The 19,992-nt window shown below is 44.0% G+C and overlaps 1 protein-coding gene across 1 annotated transcript; it reads right to left on the minus strand.

Moving 5' to 3' along the window:
- Positions 1-2,313: 2,313 nt before the first annotated feature.
- On the minus strand, positions 2,314-5,893 carry LOC133928726 (ran-binding protein 1 homolog a-like). The gene is made up of 4 exons (XM_062375186.1): positions 5,635-5,893; positions 5,399-5,550; positions 5,163-5,288; positions 2,314-2,865 (listed from the first exon to the last, which is right to left on the minus strand). The coding sequence occupies exons 1-4, from the start codon at positions 5,805-5,807 to the stop codon at positions 2,657-2,659; spliced, it is 660 nt and encodes a 219-aa protein (XP_062231170.1). The 5' UTR covers positions 5,808-5,893; the 3' UTR covers positions 2,314-2,656.
- Between the last annotated feature and the right edge of the window lie 14,099 nt (positions 5,894-19,992).

The raw sequence follows: 19,992 nt of genomic DNA on the forward strand, positions 1-19,992 counted from the left end.
AGGGATGGTCGAGAGTGGACCTATGTATCCTTGGCACCATAGGCATGTGTCGAAGTAAGGTGGTAATAGGTTTGAGAAGGTTGTCTAAGGGCTAAAAGATTGGACTCGTAACATGTGGGTAAAGATATACCTTCTTACAGGGTGTAATAACTATTGGAATAGCCATGCTCTCAGTCATAAACATGCTTTTGTACATTGGACATCAATTGTAGAGTCATGTGTTGATCTTATGGTGTTTATCATGGTTTGTCAAGTTTCATTCATGACGAGGCTTGTTGAGATTGTGGATATGGTTGTGGATGAAACTATTATGATTACTTGTCACAATATGTTTGGAAATTAGGAAGGTATATGTGCTGTCCATAAGGTGTTTTAATTGCTTTTGTCTATCATGTCTAGTTGTTCTCATGTTTGAATTAAAGTTCGCCTTTATGCAAATAGTTACCTTGTGGCTGATTCCTTGCTATTCATACAAATGCATTCTCCTTGGAGTCAGAATTATGTATATCAATATGTGTAAGTTTTGCGAGTATCTTCATAATCACAGTACTATGTTTGAGATTTTACAGGTTAGGGAGAAGTCGTATTTGACTACTTTGATCACACTGATGCTAGGGAAAGACAAGAGTAGTGGATGTCCTTGTGATGCTAACCCTGGTAGTGCTTGTGGACTGAGTACTATTGGTCTTTTGTTTACTTTGCAATGAATTCCATATCATACTATATGATCAAGTGCTAGGGAAAAACATGTTGTAATATAATATCTAGCTTTTGTTTAATAGGGTTATGAGCTTGAACTTGTGTATGTGATGCTCTCAGGTTAAGTTCATAATTTGCACTTGGACTCATGAACTTATATTATGGATCAAGACTAGTAACTTATTCTAAAATTTGTACTTTGATTATGTCTTGTGATAGAGTTATGTTGTAAATGATGTGTATTGATCCTCAGCCTATCTTGAGGTGCATATTGGGAAATACCAGAATATATTTGTTTTAATTGATCTAATCCATCATTGAGCTGCCACTTAAATGTGGGTTAGCATGTGGTACATCGAAAGAAAGGGCGCTAGCTCTCATTTTTATGGACAGCCGGTGGGTCAATTAAAACGAGTGCAATTTGCACTGCTTTCCACAACAATGAGTGGTTTGTGATGTATTTGTATGCATTGTGATGTCATATGTATGTGTGCTTGTAATGACATAAAAGAGCCATAAAAGTAGGGTGGCTCTATCTTATGCTATGTACTGGATAGTTGTATCTGGTGGTTCATTAGACTGTGTCCAACGGTTTCCCTTCAGGGGCTAAAATCCCTTCACGACGGGATTTTTGTTCCCTTCAACGCTCCAACGGATTCCCTTCACGGTTCTCGTCGCGAAGGGATTCCCAGGATCATTCCCTCCAGCCCGGGATTCTCTCTCCTTTCCCTTTGCGATTCCCCTCGAAGGGAAGCTGTTGGAGATGAGAGGAAATAAAGGGAATGAAAATGGGGAAGGGAATCGGGAAGGGAACGAAATGAAGAGAATATTGTTGGGGACAGTCTTACATAATTATGTAGCGAACATTGCCTCAAAATATTTGAAAACCAAGTAATAAATTTTTTATACCTAGTTTGACTTTTTGAAACCTGGCAAGAGTTTTTGAATCTAGTGCATCAATTTGTAAAATTTGTCAACAGTTTCTGAATCTATTTTTTTAATTTTTTTAAAAAACCTGAAAACAACTTTTGAACCTAGTTCATCAAATTTAGAACAGGTCAGCAATTTTCTTGTAGATCAATAATTTTGGAAAACCAAGAACAAAATGTCAGCGTGAGGCGGCTCCCAACTAAGCTGTACGTGAGAACTTCCTAACCTCAACCGAGAGGGCATATTACCTGAGCCTGAAATTGTTCAATGACAGAAGAAAAATTATGTACTCGTACCTTCGGATACTAAAGTAAGGTATACAAATCATCAATTCTTTTTTCTAGAGATTCTAGGGAAAGCGAGACAAAATGAAGTGAAAGCGTTTTCTTTGTATAAGAATTAGGTCTATACCATATCTAAATAGAATGAAAATCCAAAAGAAAGGGAGTGGGGATCCTTTGGATGAATCCTTAACCACTAAAGAAACAAAGGCTAAAGTAAACGCTCTTTGGTTTGATCAAACTATTAGCAGATCAAAGGATTGGGAAGGAACTGAGATTTTCAAACTGACGTTGAAGATACACATCTGCATGGTACCCTACCCTCCCCGTTTGCATGTTCTACGGACAGAAGAGGACATGAACAGAAAAGTGATCCGGACAAATAATTTTGGCATATCAAACATACAAAAAAACACAAATGACATGTATTTATATGAATATAACGCAATCCACAACGACCCATGCGTCAAATACTTGCAGCGTACAACCCAAAGGACAAAGGTTCCAACTCATACCAACGGACTACAAAGTTTTAAACAAAACCAACCCCACACGAGATCGAAATGCCAACCTTGAACTCCATGCAGTGATCTTTTATAACACTAAGTTACTGCAGACACGAGCATCCTCCCCCAAAAGTTATCAGCATATTGCACGGCTAACGGGTACCAACTTCCACCATAGGGAAGCACTGACAAACTGACTCGCCACTCCGCAGATCAGTGTGCTCAGGTGCAATGTGCCAACTACTCCGATGTGGTTGCCTCAGCCTTGGTTTCTGTCTCTTTGCCAGATTCAGTTGATTCCGCCTTTGCACTTTCCTCAGATTTGCTCTCGCTTACTGTGAGTTTCTCCAGCAATCCAGCAGTGGACAAACCATCTTCGCTTTCTTTGTCTTTATTCTTTATAAGTGATTCAGCAATCTCTTCAACCAAGTCCTTGAACTTCTTGCAGTCTAGTAATGAAATTAGATAATAATGTTGTCAGAAATTCAGCTGAGTTTTCAGAAGACCCAAAATGACTAACAAAATTTGTGTTACCAATTGAACAAAAGGAAGTTAGGATGGCACTGATTAGTCTAGACATTTCTATAAAGAGCATTCCACTCAACAAATGCCATGGTATCTGCGAAGAATGCCATATATAATGACTGGGCAGCATATAGAACACAGAGTAGCACATCATTGTAAACAGCAGCTGGTTGACTTATACAGGAGGGGGAAACAATACATAGCTTAAACATGAGAGTGCGGTCAGGGAGATATGCTACCCCAACGCATTGCTGTGCAGATATTATAGGCCTATAGCAAGAGATTTTAACCACACTCATTAACAGCAGAAATACAATTGTGAGATCAGCTGCAACCAAAGGAATGCACACAACTAGCATTAAGCCTATCGATTCTTGGAACACTTAACATAGGAAGGGTTACAGCACTAATCCTTCCGGCAGCAATAGCACAAATCATGTCGTAAAACAACCGATAACTTATATCATGTTATAAGAACTAATAAATTTTTCTTACCTAGCAAGTTAGGAAGTTAATACATGTTTGGCTAATTCGCACTCAGCGAATTCTAAACTGTCATGTTTGCTGATTGGGGAGATAAGAGATTATTACTTTGAATTGACAGACTGCTATCACTGTATCCGGAATGTGGTTTGTGTTTTCTTTTAACCTTAAACTTCTAGCAATAGCAACATGCTGTCCTTCAGTTATTATAGAGTTCAAAAGTCACCAACTCAGCACACAAGAGATGAATGCCACATGGAACTTGCCAGGAGGTCAGACAGGGTGACATTGTGATGATGGCCGGTGGGAACCAGTAACTACCTATTACACTGTTCCAAGGGCTGCCGCTGACCTCCCCCACCTCCATGTTCCGAGGGCCGCCTCAGGCGGCAAACTCCTTGCCTGTCCTGAGGACGGCTGTCTTACCATGCTGACGCAATTGTCCCCCACTTGAGGGTCGTGATCTGCAGGTGTCGACCTCCTCCCCAAACCAGCTACCTCTATAATTGCTGTTTTTGACTGATAAATGATATGGTTCACTGGCACTTCAGATGCTACAATTGTGTATCATATCAATCTCGGTGCGAAACATGACACTGAAGAGTGACTTGTAGGGTCTTAAGCTATAGTCATTTGTTTCAATTTGTCAATCACAAATTAAGGCTGCAGCTATGCTTCACTAAGAAAGATGCCCTAGTTCTCAAGTAGTTGGGTTTAGCTTGTAATTATTGGATTAGTTTGGTGAATTACTAGCTTGTGTCTTGTTTGAGCAATGGAGTACTCAGAATGCTTGTGTTGTAATGAACTGTGTTCTGAATATGCAGCACTGAACTTTTAAATTTACTTGTGATGAATATGTGTTTTGACTTGATATGCTACCGATCATTGTGACTCCTTTATTTGTAGTGTTCACACTGATGTTCCTTAATTCATCTTTTATACGATGCTAATTAATATATGTTCTTTTGGACTTATTTCTATCCAAGATTGATTTGTAATATATGTTCTTTTGGACTCTAGCTAGCTGGATAAAAATTTGATTTCGTCAGTGGTGTTATTTGGCTTATTCGTCACTCTTTGCAATATTATTGATCTTATTTTATTAGCAATGTGTGGATTCAAGGGGTTGATTCAGCAGGGTCACCAGGTGTGCCTCGGCACACCCAAAGAAGCGATATTTAAACTTATTGTATATGTAGTTTAGTCAATTATTTTTATAAAATATAGTGGTGAGCATAGCATCCAAACCAGCCATGCAACATTCTTGTGAAAAGTTTTTGGCTTGTGTTGCAACATTATCAAATTTATTTTGTTAGACCCGTGGATTCCTCGTGCATTATTGAATTTAAACTTATTGTATATTAGTATGCTATTTCGGTGGAGAATTATGCAACGACACGAGAACTATGGCAGGTTGTTGTCATGACACCTGGAACACCTTGTGTGATGAGTGTATGGGGTCTCACGAGGGTCTTTCTAGATAGGATCATATAGAATTTGCTTTCATGAGTGGGTGGGTTAGGTATCACAAAGATTGCAAAGGGCATAATCAATTCGTACATCCACGCCATCCATCCCGTGATTCAATGACTAGGCTAAAGAGAAGAGAGAGAAAGTGAACATGTATCATCACAGGAGAGAAAGAATTTGTTTCCCCACACATGCCGTCATTGCAGCTTTTGTAAAGACATAATATAATTAAAAATTCGCTGTGTCCGCAAATTGGGGGAGAACTCACTCTCCACGGAGCCGAACCGGATGGCGAACATCTCCTCCTTGAGCTCGCCGTCGGCAAAGTCCGCGGCGTGCCACACGCACGACTTGTCGCTGCCAGCGTGCTCCTGCATCTTCGTGGTCGAGACCACTGCACAGCGCACAGCATCAAAACTCCACACTCGCAATCAAGCAACAATTCGGAATGAATCCATCTCGAAAGGAAAAACGGCGAATTTCAAGTTGGAGAGAAAGGGATACCGAGGTGGTTGGCGCAGATCTTGAGGGTCTTGGCCTGCCGCATGACGAGGCGGACCTTGCCGTTTTCCTTGTGCTTGAGCAGCTTAACGGTGCCCGTGCCCCGCTCCTTCCACTGGTTCCCGTCCTTGTCGAACCTGTACAGCTTCGCCTTCCTGCAAACCAGCCGACCAACCCAAATCAGCACCGGATCGAGCCGAGGCACGCACGATGGTAGGAGGAAGGGGGCGGCGTCTCACATGTCGAGCAGGACGTCCTCGTCCTCCTCGCCGGTGGTGACGGCGACCTCCTCAAGCCGCACGATTGGCGCGACCTGGGCGCCCGTGTCCTCCTCCTCCCCCGCGGCGGCCGCGGCGGAGACGTCCTCCTCTGCTGCCTCGGGGCGCTCCGCGACGGGTTCCTTGTCCGCCATGGGCTCTTCGATTCGATTCGAAGAGAACACGACGGCGACAGGGACAGGGGAGATGTCTCCAGAAGTTTTTGGGGGAGAGGGACGACTGCGCGCTAGGGTTTTTGTGTGCGACGGGGAGGCGGCGCCAGGGAGGGTGGGCCCACTGGCAGAGAGGGATGGGCTGCGGGCCGGCAAACGGCGCCGGTTTCTTGCTGGCGCCTAGTTGGCTAGGTAAGACTAAAGATGATTAATTGGGCCTCATGGGTTGGTCCGGGACGGGCACTAAAACAGCCTGCCCGTCCGGCACGGGCCACAGATATGATCCTGTTGAAGAGCTGTGCCGTGTCGGCTCACCGACCTGAAGAGTGGCCCATGCATGCTGTGTTGGGCCGGCCTACGGCATGACAGGCATGGTGAGCTTCTGAGAGCCCTGTTAAGTTGGACCGAACTAATTGGACTTGACGTGATCGCTCATGTTCGTCTTCCGTTTCGCGTGGGAAAGAGAAGGCAAGGTAACTTCGAGCACGATGAGTGGTGGCTTGCAGACATCTGCACATGACGGATAATCTCGAACTAAGGTAAATCGATCCCTATTTTCCTTCCCTTCCCTTTATTATCTTCACAATCCCTTCCCTTTCAGATTCATCCCTAGGGTTGTGATGCCGGTGAGGTGCAAGGATTGAGTTTTGGCAGAGGAGGCACGATGAACCCCAATCCTTTTTCTCCTTTTTTAGCATCTGATTCTTGATTTTTCTCTGATCGTGGTCATCTGTTAGCAGTGGGTGGAAGAAGTACTAGGGCTTGGCATGTACTTTTTCAAAGTGGAAGTCAATCACAATCTGCTACTGCCACTTTGTATTGGAGGATAAAAAACTTCGTTTACCACTTCATTGGTTTGGCCTTAAATATCTGAATTGTAACATGTGATTGACTATTCTATTGTATTACCGATTAAATTATTGTTTAATTCCGGTGGCCGTGGGATCCTTATTGTTTCATCAATTTGTTGCTAATCTCTTGATCAAATTATCTAAACCTTTATTGTTGGCTGCTAATTTAGGTGAATTTTGTCCATGTTGGATTATTATTGGGTGATAAGATTAGTCAAGAGTAAATACTCAAAAAAATTTGCTGAATACTATTCATCATCTAATTAATTATTGAAGATTAGAGCATATTGTATTGGTAGTTGTTCCCTTGTGCTTGTTGTTTTTACCGTGCATATAAGCTAATTGTTCGTTATTTTTTTTACAAACCTTCCTGTAGGCTTCACAAGGTCATCTCAAGGGATGAACCACCTGAACCAGAAAGATGCCCATGGGTGGTAAATGTTTTCTTCATTGCTTGTAGCAATGATCCATTAATTTGGCATTAGATTTTAAGGAGGGCCTAACTTGATTTTTATTTAAATTTTTCAATCATTTTGACAGGTTTGATCCAGATGTTTCATTTAATATAGATCCATGTTTTGAGAGTTAGTCTAGTGTGACCACATTGAGCAGTAATACATAGGCACCATTATTGTTTGAGTCTAGGGCAAATTCGCAAGTAGCATCACTTGTAGGTGCAGAACAACTTGCAATACCAAATATTGATCGGATAACCTATAGATCCATGAAACCCGACATGACAAAGGGAGGATAGAAATTATGAGTGAGGATCAGATGTATGTGCTTTTGGGCTTGAGGGGCGAGTATGAAATGACAAAGAAGGTTGAAAAGGCTGGTGCCTAGAAAAGCGCACAGGAACCAAGTTCGGCTAGATTCTCTCGAGGGGATGATATTGAAGGTGCAACCATCTCTGTTGATGATGTCATACCAGATGAGAGGTTGATATGCTATGACAAGGATAATCCTAGCTTGGATCTTGGCACTATGTTCCATTGTATGAAGGAATTCAAGCTGGTTGTAAGGCAGTTTGCAATAAAAGGGGAATTTAAACATGGCGTCGAGAAATATGATAAATAGAGATTTAGAGGTTATTGTAAATGTGAAGGATGTAATTGGAATAGTTGGGTGCAGACAAGGGTGACATTTATAATGGCACTAACTTGCTAGCTAACATTTATAATATTTTTTGTCAAATTTGTGTTGTGGTAACTTATTTTTTTTATATGACACTACATGTCACAATTTTGAATGATGAGCATGATTGTATATCAAGAAGCAGGACAAAGACTATGACACCATCTCAGGCCTGAGTTGCTGATAGATCTCTATCTATCCTTAGGAAGACTCCTCTCAGCGTGAAGAGCTCTAATTCCTCTGTTAGTCCATATCCTCTCAGCAGGGGCCTTCGAGGGAGGGGGGGGGGGCTGAGCAACAGTAGGGACCCAGAGGTGGCTCGTTGGCAGGGGTCGAAGGAACCTCTCTGTCTATGTCTATGGGTAGTGGACCAAACCTCTCCGCTGTCCCCATACTTGCAAACGCGGTCATGGCCTTCAAGGTTCAAGATGCCTTGGCTGCACTTGTATAATGGCAAAACTGATCCATGAGAGTTTGTGATGAGTTTTGAGGCTAGGGTGGAGTCTTCCGGGGGGGGGGGATGAATCAAGTGTGGCTAAGGCCTTTGTTCTAGCCATCAAGGGAGTTGCCCTCTCATGGTATACCTCCCTTCCTAGGGGAGTTCGTGATGAGTTTTGAGGTTAGGGTGGAGTCTTCTGGGGGGGATCAAGTGTGGCTAAGGCCTTCATTCTAGCCATCAAGGGAGTTGCCCTCTCATGATATACCTCCCTTCCTATGGGGATAATCTACTCGTGGGAGCAGTCTCAGGAGGCATTGTTATCGCATTTCCAGGGCAACTATGCAGCTACAATCACAGTCGGACATTTGCTTGCGGTGAAGCAAAAGGAGGGCGAGAATCTAAAGGAGTTTACATGACGGTTCATGCGAGTGAAATGCCAGGTGAAGGGCCTCAGTGACGACACTGTGGTAGATGTCGCTCGACGAGGGCTTCAGCTGGGGACGTTGGCATCAGACCTAGTGCAGAAGCCGATCAAGGATGTGGATGAATTGTTCACCAAGATGGAAGAGTACTCGAGGGATGAAGAGGACGATCTTCAGAGGCACACCGACAGACCAACCTCGGAGGTCCAAAGTCACAGAACTGGCGAGGAGAAAGCGTCACGTGGGAAGGAGAAAGAGAGCATCCGAGGGAGCCCCACCGGTCTTCAGATAAGCACAAGTACCACCACCAGCACTTTCCACCAGCCAAGGGGTCACAAGCGAAGCATGCTCAACATTGACGAAGGTCAAGACAGAAGCAGGTAGAAAGGCGAAGGTTCAAGGAGGGGTCAAGGTCATGGTACTGGGCAGCCTCAGCCGTTGTATTGCACAATACATGGCGATGATGCTGGTCATATGACCAAGTTGTGCCCACATGCATGGATCTGAAGGAAGGATTAAACATGCAATCTTCTGCCCCCCCCACTCTAGGTCGTCTTATGACCCTCAAGCTGTCCACCACATGGAGGCACAAGGCTACTCAGGTTTCAGGTCAACTTCCATGATCTCTCAACAATCGTACTAGCTCACTGCTTGGATTGGAGCCCCTTCCCCACATCACTCGCATACACCTTAGTTGTCGCCGCCACCACCTAGGATGGCGATAGAGGCCCCCTCTGAAGGGGCAAGGTTTGTTCATCATGTGGAAGGCACTAGGAGCATGATATTGGCTATCTTTAGAGGATCCAGCTATGGCTTCGGATCCATAAGACAATGGAGAGAGTACATGCACAAGGTCAATCATGTAGGAACCAATTCCCTTACCATCAAGTCTCGATGGTCTCACCAACCGATCACCTTTTCTCAAGGAGACCTTCAAGTCTAAGATTAATCTCATACGGATACTTTCTTCATTTTTGTAAATGTGTCAGAGGTGGAGGCACAAGATACTGATCAATAGGGGGCCATTCATAGAAGTTTTTGATCAGATGGAAATTCCTAGGAGCCGCTTATAGCTGGCTGGAACCCCACCACAAGGCTTCAGAGGAAGGCCCATTGAAGCTCTTGGATGAGTCTCACTCCCAGTATCCTTCAGTATGGGGGTAAGAGTGTGGATGGAGGATGTTTTGTTTGATGTGGTGGATGTGCATTACCAGTACAACGCTATCTTCGGGCGAGGGATACTATCTCAATTTGACGCAGTAGCGGACCACCATTACCTGTGTATGAAGATGCCTGGCCCAGAGGGTGTCATATCTATTTGGGGGGACCAGGTCACTGCTCGAAGAATAGAACACGATCAAACTCTAGGCCAGCAAAGGTGCACCTGCTACCTGAGGCGCATGTGCGAGGGAAGAAGAACATACCGCCGGGGCCAAGCTTGAGGATAACATAAGGCGGATGCCATTCGTTCTTCAAAACGCTGGTGTCACCTTCGCGTAGATGGTAAGCCAAGTTCTTTGCACCCATAAAATGTATGGGTAGATTCTCTCAAAGTTGTACTCTTTTCCTCGTAGGGTGAGAAACCAAGTTGAAATGTTCCTTGTTTTATATGTGATGAGTGATTGACAATGTTATTATTTTGGTTTGTTGATTTGTGGATTGCACGAGCATGTATATGTGTTGCAATTATGATCATGGCTAACCAAAGTTGCAGAGAGAAATAGAGTTGTTGTGTTTTTCTTTGAGTTCAGAAAAATTATACACGTTAGATGATCTGGCGCTTGGGACTTTGTACATGCCGAAAGGTTTGACGTTCATATAAGATTCATGCTGAAGCTTTTCATTCAAGAGGAAGAAATTGAGGTACACACTAGGTGATTTGGCGATGGGCAACAATATACGCTGGAGCATTTTTTCCAGAAAAGGTTCAAGTCGGCTTTGGTGAACTTAAACTCGCCGGATGGTTCGGCGATGGAGAACAATGCACGCCTGACTATTTCTTGTAGCAAGGTTGCAGAATGATGGTACAATGAAAGTGAACTCACCGGATGGTACGGTGATGGGATGAAGTGTACGTCGGAGCATTTCTTGCAGAGAGGTTGCAAGATGGCCAGTCTGCTATAGTGAACACACCGGATGATCCGGCGCTGAGGAGGTGACTACACTGGAACATCTGGTGTTCATGATTTTTCTAAGATATGCTTTAATTGAGGATTTTGATTATGGACTAATCTATGATGGAGTTGGAGATATGTGTTTTCTTGTCTCATGTTGTGCTAGTGATGGATGTGACTTGGTGGTCGACAGCAGGATGATCGGGGCCAAGCAGGGTGCTTGGTGCCAGACGATCGAGGATATTGGACAGAGTCAGAGTGGTCCTAGCTGTGCATATGGAGATCAATTAAAGCATGAGAAGGTAGATGAATACGATGTGTTGACAAAGTCAAGCGAAGGGGATGCTGGTGCAAGTGACAAGGTGACCCGAGAGACTTGCCAGTAGTTAAGATCGTAAGATGGAGTACAGACATTGACATCAGGATACTTTCTTGAGATAATAACAAGTGACAGTGAGTCACGCTTTGAGAAGTAAGCGAGGCGGTTTTGCGGTTTGGCCTCAAAACTGTGAAAGGACGGAGTGCGTATGGCATCATCGTGAAGCTTGCGTCGAGGCGAAGCTAAGTTGTGAAGGCGTCATGGTCTTACGAGGAAGGAGCAAAAAATAGACAAGAATGCTTCGGTGGTAGGTAGGAGGCCATTAGAAGGGATGGGTATTTTGGGAACAAGAAAGCTTAAGGGCTAAGAAACATCACTAGGCCTATAAAAATAGGGGGGGGGGGGTAGGATTGTAGGAGAGGGGTGAACCAGCCATTTGAGCCTTGAGTGCTATCACGTCTCAAATCTGTAATCACGTAATTAAGTCTAACCATACGTTATTAGTGTCATGATTAATTCTAAGGCAATTTATTTAGGCACACTAGAGCACTTCGTTTCAAGTCAATCGGATGAGAGAAAGAAATTCGGGAGAGAAAAAAAATTAATTTTGCAATAAAACAGGCTTCTCTCTCTAGCATGTGGGCCCACCTAGCCAGCCTCACCACCTTTCCTCCACTTGGGCAGCACCCACATGCTCCCTCTCTCTCTCCCTCACTCCACCCCGTGCTCCCTCTCTCCTCAACAGTCCAAGCCAAGGAGGCAAGAGCTCTCCCTCCCTCTCAAGCTCCCTCTCTCCTTCTCCCCAAAATCCCACCTCAAGATAAGGAATCGAGGTATTCATGTGCTACTCACACATTCACCAGCTCCTATGCTACCCGTCCATCCAATTCATTTTTATTTTCCCGAAGGATTCGAGCCGATTTTGACTCGTTTTGGTGTTCTTGGTTGAAGAACGAGGAGCACTGGTGTTCTTCCTCTTCCTGAGCATTTCCTTCATCTCCCGATGGTCACCCACCTCCACAAGCACTGTGGGTAAGTCCCTTAGTCTTCTCCCTGCGTGAATGCGTGATTTGGTTGGTGAATTTTGAGTTGGAGCGGAGTTCTTGAGTTCTTGAGCTTTTGAGCTAAAATGAGGATTTGGGTGAGATTTGAGTTAGGAATCATGTTGCTAGGTTGGTGAGTGAGTTCTAGACTCTATGAACTATCTCAATCATATCCCCCTTTTGGTTTGAAGAGGCTCACAAACCAAATCGGCCGAGATTTTCCCCTCGAAGCAGCCTCTTTGGACAACCCGAATAATCTAGATTGACCCGAATAGTCCGGGTAAACCTAGAGAAATCCCATTAGCTTTATGGTGCAATTTAAGTCTAAAATCCTTTGGATAGGGCATATACATGTTGATATAGTATAGATTTAGCATGTGAGTTGAATCGGCCAGGGAAAACACTTTAGAACTCAACTCGGCCAGAACCTGGATTGTCCAGATTAACCCGAAGGGTCCAGGTAAATTCAATTTAGATTTAGCTAAGAGCCCCACTTGGAGCCTCGCCCAGAGTGTCCGGCCGAATCCGGAGTATCCGGACTCGACCTGGAGGTTCCGAGTTATTTCAAAAATGGCTAACAAAGAGCCCTCACCCGAAGGTTCACTCGAAGGTTCCAGAACCCGGATACTCCGAGTTCAACCCAGAGTCTCCGGCCTCCTGTTACTTTTCCGGTATTGTTTAGATCGCAAGTTTTATTTTTCATTCGTATGTCTTACACCTTTAGCTTATTGTTATGCATATTGTAGCATACATTATGCATTTCATTCATGCTTATTATTGTACATGTTCTTCTTTAGTGAATGAAGAACCAGAGCGTGTCATGACCGTGGTTGAAGGTGACACCAATCTACCCGAGTCTTGTGAGTGTTGCGCGAGTAGCATAAGGCAAACCCTAAAGCAGCAAGACAATCATCTAAGCATACTTCTTCCATTAATTTGGATCATATGTGTTTATGTGATAAATATGCTTTATGTACGTTATGCATGTGTTCGAGTCGATGTTGGGTTTATGATGGGTAGAACCTATGTTGATGCACTAATTCTCCTGTCATTAATAATTATTGATCCATATCCTTGTAGCCTTGGTTCAATATGATGTTGTCTAGCTTAAAATGTTATTCGTGATGCTTAGCAAGTGCTTAGGTCCTCGATAGAAGTCGAGCGGTGAAATATTTCATTGTTCGCAAGCATAGGCTTTAACTACTTGTACAATAATCACAATGATGGGTTGATAGTGTTGGTTGGATGAGTGGTGAGGATGAGACGAGATGTGAGCGGTGTTAGGGGTGTTTCTCCTACTCGGATGTGGACTTTTCCTGGGTAGGTCATGAGAGGAACCTGGATACCGTAGGCTGCTTGTGTCGCTTAAGCACCAATCGTTATTGTAGTTGGCTCTAGCACTTACCGTACTTACCACATGTCGATCTAATGGTAAGACAAGCCAAATTCCTCTGTAGCTATGATCATTTTAGCTTGAACATCGACGGTGTGAGCGGGCGGGCTTATAGAGACACTTGTGGTTGCTCCGGGGGTTAACTAAAGTAGGCTCTACACCGATTGATGCAAGATTCAAATGGTTGGGGCTTATTGGAAAAGATTGACATGAGTACCCTCTTGTATGGATCTGTGTGGTTGTGCAAGCCGTATGGTCCTCAAGTCTTGTGCGTAAAGTTGTACCCCCTGCAGGGTATAAAAACATTTCAAAATGCCGCGCTCTTTGTCATGAGCATGCTTCTATCCATTTGCAGCAGTCGTAGAGTTACGTATGTGGATTGATATGGTTGATGGGTTGAGATGATTCTTTACAGATATTATTCATATGGTTCGTTTTACATTATGTTCAGTTGATGTTTATAGGTTAGTTTGTTACTTTGGTCAAGTATAGATGCTCACACATGTTTATATGAAATTTGCTTTCACGTATGAATTAACTTAACCATGTGACTGTATTCTTGCTAACATCCCAATGCATAATCCTTGGAGTCGGGCTATTTATAAGTGCCTATTATGAATTAAGTCTTACGAGTACCTTCGTACTCACGCTGCTATTTCAGGTGCTACCGGCGAGGAGGAGTTGGTCTTTGGCTACTTCACGCCCGCCGAGGGTGGTGACGGGTATGAATAGGTAACTACTTGGAGGTCGTGCTTTTGTGATGGAGTCTAAGGGCATATGGCTACATCCTTCTTTTGTTGTATAGTCTTTAGTCTTCCGCTGCGTAGTTTTTTTTGTTGGTTAGGAGTCAAGTCAGTTTTTATCTCCTCCTAGATCTCTTTGCTGTAAATTGTAATAACTTGGTAAATGCTTAAGAACTTGTAATATAACTTTAATTACTTGCTCTTTCTTAAACTGCATTGTGATGCTATATGTTGGAGAGGCATGTGTTCCGATCTTGGGCACAAAACACGTGCTGGGACTACCGAGATGATATTCTGGTTAATTATTGTAGTCATGATTATACAGATGATCGACTTAGTGATTAATTAGAACACTATCTAGATGGTTTCTTACAAGTGCTAAGTTCTAGAGGAGAGGAAAGGAGAGCTTAGCCATTATAATAGGTGAGAGCTTTTTGGGAGGAAACTATCTTGTAATTCTGCCAAAAATAGGGTTGTCCTCTTTATGAAATGAAGTTCTTGTTCCCCCCGTGTGCTTGAATTCATCTCCTTCTAGTCTCATTCAATTGGTTCCCTTGCTTTGTTACGAGTTTCTTTCTTGTCGCTTGGATTTTCGTTTCGGTTGTTGTGCTGAAATTTTCCCACCTTGGGAACTTGTTCTTCTTTTTGATAGAGACATAAAATTTACATACATATGTATACAATTGGGTCTTGAATTCCATTAGCTCTAGATCATCAACTTGGAGAATTTCTTCTGGTGGTGATATTTTCTTTGATTCGAAGGATTCTTTCCTCAAGTTGCTACTATTTGTGGCGATGACCCATGAGATGAGCTTCATTAGAACCTAGGGTTCATAAACATCCACAAGAGTCATATGTTTTCTCGAGATTTCCATAGCAACTTGATTATCTCTAGTTTTTGCTTTCCCTATTGGTTGTTGAGGTGCTTTGGGTGATAAAAAGGAAAAGGCCATCCATTTCGAAAGAAATTGGTAAGACGCCTATTCACCCCCCTAGTCGCCATTCTCGGTCCTACACAGGGGAACCCCACTCTGGGGTGCAAGGTTTTTAACAAGGAAGCCTCCTTGTGTAAACCATAGAGAAATGAAAATGAATTCCCTGAAAAAGAGTATTTGATTCTACCTCACACATGAAGGGTTGTGGTCCAAGGGGCCCCTTGTGGCTGACGTCTGAGGACTCGCCGTTTCGAAGAACCAGACGAGCCTGAGGGCTCCAGAGGGTTGACGCCTAATGGCTCACCTGTAACAAAAGAGGGTAGTAGTCTAAGGGCTCCCCTAGGGATGACATTTATGGACTTGCCCATATTAACAGAGGGTAGTCACCCACATATGGGCTCAACACCTCCAAAAATCGATCAAGCCTAAGGGCCCAGAAGGGTTGATATCTACGGACTTGCCCATATTAACGGAGGGTCACTGCCCATGTATGGGTTCAACACCTTCAAAATCGGCCAAGCCTAATGGCCCCGAAGGGCTGATATCTATGGACTTGCCCATATTAACGAAAGGTCGTCGCCCACGTATGAGCTCCACAGCTCAAAAAATTGGCTGAGCCTAAGGGCCCCAAAGGGCTGACGTCTACAGACTCGCAAATATTAACGGAGGGTCGTCACTCACATATGGGCTTGACACCTCAAAAAATTGGCCGAGCCTAAGGGTCTCGAAGCGCTAACATCTACGGACCCTCCCATATTAATGGACGGTCGTCACCCACATATGGGCTCAACACCTCCAAAAATCAGTCGAGCCTAAGGGCCCCAAAGGGTTGACATCTACGGACTCACCCATATTAATGAAGGGTCATTGCCCACTTATGGGATCGACACCTCTGAAAATCAGCCGAGCCTAAGGGCCCCAAAGGGCCAATGTCCAAGGACTCAACCATATTAACAAAGGGTCAATGCCTGAATTATGGGCTTGACACCCTCAAAAACCAGGCGAGGCTACGACTCCCAAACCACCTCAAGATTCCCAAGCTACTGGGATCTAGGGAACCACTTCATGTACAAAATTGAGCCAAGCAAAAACAGTGGCTACAAAGAATTAGCACTAGGACAGCGGGTAACATATACCTAGACGTACTATAGGAGGGCTATATCATCACACGCCTTTTTCATTAGATGCCTTGCATCGAATAGAGAAATCGAGCGGGACACATTGTGGAGAAAATTGCCAACGCATTATTACAATAGATAATATCACATGATTACAAAGGAGCCAAGGGGTTGGCCGATGATCCTGAAGGATCGTCCGAAAATATCTCCTTATATTTATGGCTATGGGTCAGTTGAAAGGCGAAGCCATGCCTAGCATTGAAAGAGGCTTCGGGATCCATCACCTTGTTGGACCAATCCCTAAATTGAAGGCACTCTGAGGACCAAACCTCAACGAACGTGCTAAGTGCAGCTGACCTGTCTTCTTCAAGGGGCACCTCTTTGGAATAGGGAGCTCTGCCTCCGAAAAAGGTTGTGCATGCTTGCGTTTCCTTCGAGCTTCTAGCACTGAATTATCAAAATTCTTCCAGAACCCTTGAGCAACGATATTATAGGTGTCCTAGATAGCCCATTGCTCACGATAATAATCTTCAAAATTCTCCTGGGGATGCGAAGTAAAAAATCTTCCCCACTATGTGCGAACCATGTAAAGACCTTTGTACTCCATGTTCAAAGGCATTACATCCGGTACAGTCCTCTTCGGGCTGGGGACCGATGATAGGGTCTTCTTTCGCCTAAAAATAAGGCACGGGACACGGTTGGCGATGCGTTTGAAATGCTAAAAGAGCAGAAAAGCATAATAAGTAGGGCCAAAAAAGCTTGTCCTATTACCAAAAGTACGCTTTACACAAGATCTCACAAAGACTGAAGTTTTTGCAAAAAGCAAAGCGAAAGCTTTGATCTAGAACCTATCCTAGGACCTAAACAAATGATCGACAGAGCCAGGGTAGAGGATTCACACTTGGGCTCCGCTAATGTTGATTCCTCCGCTTTGCCGTCCCTCCATCGTGCCCCTGCCGCACAATCCTTCAGGCGTAACCATCACCAAAGTGGATGCACTGGCCTCGACATTTTGGGCACTAGCAAAGGCTTCGGTCCAACCATGGGAGAACCAATACTTCAAGAAGAAGGCACGACCGGCCACCCTCACCCCATAGTTTGCAGCATTCGAGCCAGTTTCTGCTGGGTATTCATAGCTTGACACACTAAGGGCATCGAAGTGGGAGCAACCAATAGCCTTCAGAGCAGTGAAGGTGCCTTTGATGGATGCTCTAGTGTAGAAGTCGCTGAGGTTGCACGTGCCAGATTTAAGGAAAGTAGTAGTGCAATGAATCCAACCGAGGGTGCCCTGAAGGTCAGCTTTGCCCGGAAGGGGGGGGGGGAGCTTCACTCACACATAGCTCCAAAAATTGCATGGAAACAGTGGCAGAAGTGTTGTGGGCATCCTTCATGAGAGCGTCCAACTCCTCGGGCCATTTTCTCGTGTTTGAAGGCCTTTTTTTCACGCTCAAGATCACATCGGAGGCTTGACTTTGTTCTCGCTCCGTTTCAAGGGTGGTCTTCGCGGAGAGCCTTCTTTTATTTTCCCCCTCGAGGGCATCATCAGAAGTGAATCAATGCTTCTTTTCTTCCTCGAGGGCACCCTCCACTATGTAGAATCGAGAGTGGGGACTAGAGGGGGGGTGAATAGGTGCCTAAATTTTTTTTTGATGGCTTTCTCCTATTTTGGTCACCCAATGCACCTTTAAACTAAGCGGAAGCAAAAGCTGGAGAGAATTAGTTGCTACAAAAATCTCCAAGCATGGCTCTCATGGGTGTAAATGAACTCTAGGTTCCATTGGCACATATCCCATGAGTTATCGCCACAAAAAAATAGCAAATTTGAAGGAAGAAGCCTTTGATCCAACAAAAAGAACACCGAAAGAAGAAATTATCCAAGTTGATGATCTAGAGGCAAGAGAATTCAAAACCCACTTGTATATATTTTTATGTGAATTTTATGCCTCTAGCAACAAGAAGAACAACTTCCCAAGGTGGGAAGCTTTCAGCACAACAACTGAAATGAAAACCCAACCGAAAAGAGAGAAACTCGCAAAAAAGCAATGGAGACAATAGAAGAAGACAAGAAGGAGATGAACAAAAGCATTGTAACACCCCAATTTTCGGATTTCTCAAATTTATAAAATTTTCCAAGATTATTGAATAGCTTCACCACTAGTATAGGTTTAAAACCTATTTTCTTAATCAATCAATCAATATAGGTTATTATTTTCTGTGCATTGCATGCTGAGTTTTGTTAGGAGCCAGGTAAATGCATTAGAGTTCTTTTTCCTTTTCTTTCTCTTTTGTGTTTTGAGTGAAAAATATTTTGAAAAGGGTTTTACAAAACTCAGTAGTGAATAAGTTAAGGATCTTCATGGTTGGAATTCAAAATTCTTGAATTCATCATCTGTTCAATCCTTGATCATACCTGATCCTTCTCCAGGTCAATTCAAATCTTATCCAAATCTTTGTTTAAAGTCAATCTCTCCTTTTTCTCAAATTCTACCCAAATCTAAATTCAAATTCCTTATCTACTACTATTCTTGATCAACCTTATTTTTCGTTTCTCTTAAATTCACTCCAAAATCAATTCAAATTCAAACCCTATTCAAATTTCTCTGTAAAAGTTTCTTTTCTAAACCCTAGATATACCTAAAGTATCTTTAGGCTCAATCTTGCTCAAGTCCAAACCCTTAGCCAAGTCTTCTAGATGGCCCAACTAAGGATCCACGAAATTTGTAAATTTTCGCGGAGTCCTAGACAGCCTCATATTCTCATGACATTTCGGAGTTCAAAATGGCCTCAAATACAAATATTGACAATACCAAAGTTGTAGGTCGCGTCGAGAGCTTCGATTTGAACCTATGGAAGTCCTCTTTTGGATAATGGAGCTAAGAGTTATGGCCCCCGAAATCAGTGCTGCGCAGAGAAGTCCGACTTCAAATAGTTTATCTTGTGGCGCATTTTTGGAAATCAAGATGACGTTTTCAGAAGTTCCAATGACTACCAAAGCTGTATATCTTTTCGTGTACTACAATTTAGAATTAAGAAACGTCCAATTTGGAGTCCGACCAACAGAGATATCATCCTCGAAATACAGTGCTACGAAAAAGAAAATCGTAACCGAGTCGAACTCGAATCCGATTCGTGTTCGGTTTGGACTCCACCTCAACCAGCCGCCCCTAGCCCTATATATATGAGTTGCACGCCCTCTCCTACCTCTATTCCACGCCCCCAAGCCCTAGAAGTCGTTGCTGCCCTGCCCGTGCATCGCCGGAGCGCCGCTGTTTGCCGGAGCTGCCGCCGATGTCGCCTGTGATGCGCTACGTCGTCTTCTCCGTGAATCTTTCTTCCTCGACCACCAAAGCAAGGTGAGGAACCCTTCTTCTCCTCTCTTACTACTGTTTTAGCATCATACTAAGTCCCTAGCCAAGCCCTAGCCCCGGCCAAAGCCCGATTTATGCCGCCACGGTCGTCACCGTCGCGGACAGCCGCGAGACAGCCGCGCTGTAGCCAATTGGCATCGATGTTCCCGACCGACTAGAGGTCAAATCACCAAGCCCTTTCACCAGTGCATGTCCCATGATATTCCCCACACTCTCACCAACCAGGTCGGCCAGTAGATTAGCCAAACTACCGCAATCAATGTCGAAATACCCGCTGTCCTGTTTCTG

This window comes from Phragmites australis, chromosome 9, assembly GCF_958298935.1.
Source record: "Phragmites australis chromosome 9, lpPhrAust1.1, whole genome shotgun sequence".
NCBI lineage: Eukaryota > Viridiplantae > Streptophyta > Magnoliopsida > Poales > Poaceae > Phragmites > Phragmites australis.